Source organism: Eurytemora carolleeae, unplaced genomic scaffold (genome assembly GCF_000591075.1).
Source record: "Eurytemora carolleeae unplaced genomic scaffold, Eaff_2.0 scaffold866, whole genome shotgun sequence".
In the NCBI taxonomy this organism is placed as follows: domain Eukaryota; kingdom Metazoa; phylum Arthropoda; class Copepoda; order Calanoida; family Temoridae; genus Eurytemora; species Eurytemora carolleeae.
The window spans coordinates 38,642-44,742 of record NW_019396783.1 but is presented as its reverse complement, the minus strand read 5'-3'; the positions used below and the strand labels follow the sequence as shown (position 1 = coordinate 44,742).

Genomic DNA, 6,101 nt, shown 5'->3' with positions numbered 1-6,101 from the left:
TACAATTAATATGTTTTTAATCTGATAAGGCTGACCGGTTATCTATCTAGCCTCAAAGGGTATTGAACCCTTCTCAAGTTTAGTTTTATTTTAGTACAGACAGGCCAGGACAAGAGCCTGAGATGAGATTTTAAAAGCTTAAACCCGACTAAAACCCGGTCTTTGCGTCTGCTTAGACCCAAGTAAAGCTCAAGTCAAGACCCGGGTTTTGGATGGCCTTGAGTTGGATAAGAACCAACCCTCTTGGGTTTTACTCTCTTTAAGGCTCGAGTCTTCAGCAGCTGAGGATTGTAAATTTCATAAAATCTTTTATATTTGTACATTTAAAATCTCGGGAATTATTTGTGGTGTCAAATTTTGTTAATCTTTATATAAATTTGGCTTGTCTGTCTGGGTGTCTGTTTGGGTGTTTGTTTGTTTGTTTGTATCCAATAAACGTCAAAACGGCTGAACCGATCGGGCCCAAATTTTTTGTGGGACATCTAGGGACTTCAGGGAAGGTTTATGAATCATCAAAATTTCAAATATTTGTCTCCATCAAAATTCGATCGTCATTAAATTTTTTAAAATTTTGAAAATCCGCGAAATTTTTTGTGAAAATCTGCGAATTATTTTTGTTTTGTTTTACGATGTACACAAAGAGAACATGTTCACAATTAATTTAGGATATGGGCGCGAAGCGCCCTCTAAGGCTAGAAAGAAGGGCGCGAAGCGCCTTAAATTTCTAGTTATATAAAATAAACATACTATGAAAATAATGTATCTACAAAAGTTTGAATTATTGAAATTTACATCTCCTTGTCACAGCTGATCTGACGGCAATCTGTCTGCTACAGAGAGAAAGCTTGCAAAACAGTCTCTCATTGGTCGAATTAGAACCAATCCTGACTTGGGTTCTATCTAAGCCCGAGTTAGGGTTTTAGTCGGGTTTAAGCTTTTAAAATCTCATCTCTGGAAAGGAGAATTACGGGAATATAAAGCCAGGGATGAAAGGAGCAGGGATCAGCCATATTGGATTCCCCACACCCAGTATTTATGAAGCATTGAATAGGAGAAGTTTAATGGAATATACGTTCGCTACCGCAGGCAAATGTCGTGTTGAATTGATCATTCAATCACCAGTTTGTATAGTTAACTTGTAAATATAGTTTTGTGTGTAAACATGTTTCGTTATTCCACTCTATCTTGGCCTTTTTATTTCAGCTCTTTTTCAAGTGTATATTTCTAAATTATTTAACGTTTTAATTAGTTTGACAACTTTATCGAAAACAAATTATTTATTTATTTCCTGTTGGTTTTATATCTTCGTTTTCATTTAATATAAATAATGCAGTGGGTTTGTATCCTCTAACTTGAACAGGAGCCTGTCCTAGACCCTGAATCAAGTAAACATTTTGTTGAAATTTTTATATCTATAAAATTTCAAAGAGACATCGGAAATAGTAGTGTTAGAAAAAATAAACACTACTTATGTGATTATAGAACAATTCTGGAATTTTAGATGTTTAAAGAATTTGACCGTTTGTGAAACATTTTGTTAAAAACTTAAATAATATATAATACTAGACTTTTAGGGCGCTTCGCGCCCATCTTAAAATTCAATTTTGAACTTGTTATCTTCGTGTGCATTGTAAAACAAAACAAACAAAAAATTACGTGGATTTTCAAAATTTTCAAAAATCGAATTTTGTTAGAGGAAAATTTTGAAATTCCCTGGGGTCACACAAGTCCCACAAAAAATTTGAGCCCGATCAGTTCAGCTGTATTGACGTTTATTGGACACTAAAAGACAAAAAAACAAGAAAAAACAGACAGACAAACAATTATAATACATATATAATTGGAAATTGAAGCCACCTTGTTGGATATTATGAAGAAGCATATGTTATGAAAAATAATATTATCTTTAATATCAGTGAACGATTTCCAATCCTCTAAAAATATCCTGGCTGAAGAAAACTCAATCTTTGGTCCATCCCTGTTAAACAAATCAATGTTAAGATAGTCTGACTAAAAAAATTCTAATTTTATTTTTCGTACCCAATACATATGAATAAACATTGATGGCTAAAAAGTTGGTATCCAACACCAGAATGCAGGTACATACTAAATAATATATCTACACAGTTTATTTTAAACTTTTTGTTTTACGAATAAAAATTATCGTGTTTCACTCATATAAAAACTTTCGTTTATTAACAGAGCTGCTTGACAACCAATTACAAACATTTCATGTAAGGGGATTTAACCTTAACTTAAAAAAAAATTTTAGAAAAAATTCACCTGATTTTATAAATAGTAACTTTTCATTTATTTAATTAACTATTTTTTGTTTGTTTAGTTACTATCAAATAAAAAATTCAGTTCGGTTTCTGTTAACTTAAAACATTTTTGTTCGATAACCACTCCTGTATGCTGAGTCCATTAGAGCCTGATCCAATCAGGATTCAGCCATGTGTTTGTTGTCTATTCTGAACCAATAGAAGTAGTATGGCGGTAACATCTATCGATCTATCTATCTCATTATCCAATAAGAGATACGAATCCTTTAATCGGCTCATTATCCAATTAGAGATACGAATCCTTTAATCGGCTCTATCAGTAAATGGAAATATTTACTTCTAATGAAACTATAGTTTTTGAGGTTGATGTTTATTTTTATATATTGTTTAATTTGTTATAATGTTTACTGCAGTTAAAAAAAAGATTTGATTTTAAACCATAACTACGTAAATAAAGCAGATATTGTTTTTTTTTAAGTTCTTTAAAGACATACTTTGGTCTGGGTTGACCCTTTATAGTTTCAACATAATCAAACCATTATTATTACTTATTGCTCTTTTTAAAGCAAAGTTTAAATTAACATTTAAGTTTTTAATTTGTTTTAAATATATTACTTTCCTGGTAAACTGGTGCATAATATTGTTAATATTATTAACACCATGTAAAGATTGTTCTGCGTGTAGAAATGAACTAAAGAATAAGAGCATTAACAAAGATATAAAGAACATTTCTTTTCTGAAAAGATACAAAAAGTTTAAAAGTTAAATATTTTTAATTGACAAGAAATTTATTTAATTTTAGTTTCAATATTTTCTAAATAAGTGCTTTAATACTGCATTTCATATACTTTATTATATCTATATACAAATTTGGCTTGTCTGGGTGTCTGTTTGTTTGTTTGTATCCAATAAACGTCAAAACGGCTGAACCAATCGGGCCCAAATTTCTTGTAGGACATCACGTGACCACAGGGATGGTTTGTGAATGATAAAAATTTAAAAAAATGTGTTTTAAAGGTTTTTAATTTTGTAAAAAAAATTTAAATTCTTGAAAATCCGCCAATCTTTTTTTTTAAATCCGCAAAATTAGTTTTTTCTTTGTTTTAAAATGTAAACAAAAGAACATGTTCACAATTTAAATAGAAGATGGGCGCGAAGCGCCCTAAAAGCCTAGTATTTATATATTTTAATACTTTTTTAATACTGTATTTTATATTGGTTCGCAGCACTATAAAGTTTGCAATGAATGTTCTGGATTATATTTTGTCTCCCAAAAGATGCTGCCATTTTAAGCATCAAACTTTCACTGTGCTGATATTAAACGGATAAATTACTATTTGAACAACAAAAAAATTAATTGCTAATCTCGAATTAAATCATGCTTAATCAACCTTTTTTTTTTTACAAGAACCGAAAACAAATATTTTAGAGTTTGATAAGAAATAGAATTAAAGTATTATGAAATAGATGAAAAAATAATTTCCAAGTTTCATTTGAGTTTCAAACATCCTCATGATGCAATTTGTTAAAACCAATCAATTTGTTTAAATTGGTTTAAACCAATCATGATTTGTTTAAAAAAACCTCAGTCTACAAATCGAAATCTAATTTAGTTCAATACTTCAATCAGATTAATGGATAAACTCTAAGTACAATGGTAAATATAAATGTTTCCCAAGTTTTTTAAAACAGTTTTCAAATGTTGCTGTTTTCTCTGCATGCATGCATACGTTTTTGATTGTAGATTTTTAAAAGTTTTTAAAGAATTTAATGTTTTTGGGGACAAAGTTTATCTCAGGGGAAATTAGTTCCAAAACTAACACTTGGCCCATTTCTAACAATGAGTGTCAGAAATGGGAAATCTGCAAAGTTATCTTTTTCAAGAGTTTATATCTTTAAATCCAAGACGAGTAGAACAAAATTACACCATATATTTATAAACATTGGCTTTCATTTTCGAACATACCCCTATTTTGAAACAATTACCAGATTTCAGCTCATGTCGCGATTTCGGAACATATCTTGGTTTTGAGACAATTACCGGAATTCATATCAATGTCAATTTTCAAGCATTTATGCACTTACGTAACAAAACAAGATTTTTTGATGAGGCATTGAGAAATCAAAATATTATTATCATTTGTTCTTAGAGTATAGAATTAACTAGAAATGCGGGAAACTGTTTGTTTAAAATGTTTGAAAATAATTCATCGATATTCTCTAATTTAACAGATAAAATGTGGAAACTTAGATTCTAGAAATAATTCAGAAATTAATTTAGTCGTCATAAGATAATTTTTCTTTTCAGTGATTTATTGTGTAAGTGTTGAAAGTTTTGTTTTGAATTGTGGATTATACTCAAAAACGGGAAAGTGGGTTTTGTCTCGAAAACGCGACAATGTTTCAAATTCAGGATATGTTCGAAAATGGAAAACCTGACATTGTCTTGAAAACGATCAAGAGATTTAATATAAATAGAACTCCTTTTTTAATTTTGATCTTAAAAAAAGTTTAAAATTGGGAACTGTTGTCCTTGTCTTGATTAATAAAATGTTGGTTATAGTTTTTGTTATCGACCATTACTCTGGATATGGGCCGGGATCCCAAAAACCCAGTCTTTCAATTTGTGCCCATTTCTAACAGTCAGTGTTAGAAATGGGCCAAGTGTTAGTTTTGGAACAAATGTCTCCTGTATCTGCTATCACACCATTTTAAAAAAGATTTCTACTTTTTGATCAAGATAATATTTAAAAGAATTTTGTAAATATCTGGGCTCGAGCGGTTCAGTCGTTTAACGGATTATAGAGAGTTCCACGCCTTGCACAATTAACATGTAGATATCAGATATATCAGCAACAAATATATTTTAATATTTTATTTTTCTAAAGAATAAAGTCGAGAAGATGCAATTAACTAAAAGGGAGAGTGAAATATATAAAAAAATCAACTCAGCTTTAGTATTAATTGAAATGACTAATAAGTTTCTGATTTATTTTTAAAATATTTCTAAGTGATAATCACATTGGTAATTTTGCTATATTATTATCTTATATATTCAAGTGTTGGTTTACCACATGGACATTTTCCAGAACATTTTACAGGAGTTTTACTACAACTTGCTCCACAGGAATTGCTGTAAGTTTGTCCATTTGCTCCACAGACTGGGTCATAGACAGCTGGGCATATGCACTGGTCAGGCGGTATTTCGATTTTACAAGGACATTTTCCTTGGCATTGTACACTTTTCTTTTTACACTCTGCCTGGCATGCATTGCTGTAAGTTTGACGATCTACTCCGCAGACTGGTTTTTTATATAATGGGCAAATGCAGTCTTCAGTTTTACATGGACATTTTCCAGAACATTTTACACCAATTTTGCTACAACTTGCTCTACAAGAATTGCTGTAAGTTTTACCATTTGCTCCACAGACTGGGTCATAGACAGCTGGGCATATGCACTGGTCAGTTGGTATTTCGATTTTACAAGGACATTTTCTTTGACAAAGAATAGGTATTTTCTTACACCTTGCCTCGCAAGAATTGCTGTAAGTGATGCCATTTTTTCCACAAACTGGTTTATAGTTCTCAGGGCATAGGCACCCTGTAGGTGTTACTGTTATATCTGGAGGTGCAGGTCGCTTCAAACATGTAATGCACTGTAGTACTGCAGGAAGTATCAGTATAACTCTTAATTTCATTATTTTATTCCTCCGAAAAGTTTAAGTTATTGTACGATATTCCTTAACACTGAATCTTCTTTGGTCTAAAATATAAATATTTTATAATGAAATATGAGACTTTAAAGTAAAAACATAATA

The 6,101-nt window shown here is 30.8% G+C and overlaps 1 protein-coding gene and 1 long non-coding RNA gene across 2 annotated transcripts; both read right to left on the bottom strand.

Annotated features, from left to right (window-relative positions):
* Nucleotides 1-1,262: 1,262 nt before the first annotated feature.
* LOC111708657 (uncharacterized) lies at nucleotides 1,263-2,212 on the bottom strand. The gene is made up of 3 exons (XR_002766705.1): nucleotides 2,041-2,212; nucleotides 1,858-1,978; nucleotides 1,263-1,376 (listed from the first exon to the last, which is right to left on the bottom strand). It is a non-coding gene; the product is annotated as an uncharacterized LOC111708657 (long non-coding RNA).
* Nucleotides 2,213-5,256: 3,044 nt separating this feature from the next.
* On the bottom strand, nucleotides 5,257-6,101 carry LOC111708665 (serine protease inhibitor dipetalogastin). The gene has a single exon (XM_023482106.1). It carries the CDS (start codon nucleotides 5,979-5,981, stop codon nucleotides 5,325-5,327), a length of 657 nt encoding a protein of 218 aa, XP_023337874.1. The 5' UTR covers nucleotides 5,982-6,101; the 3' UTR covers nucleotides 5,257-5,324.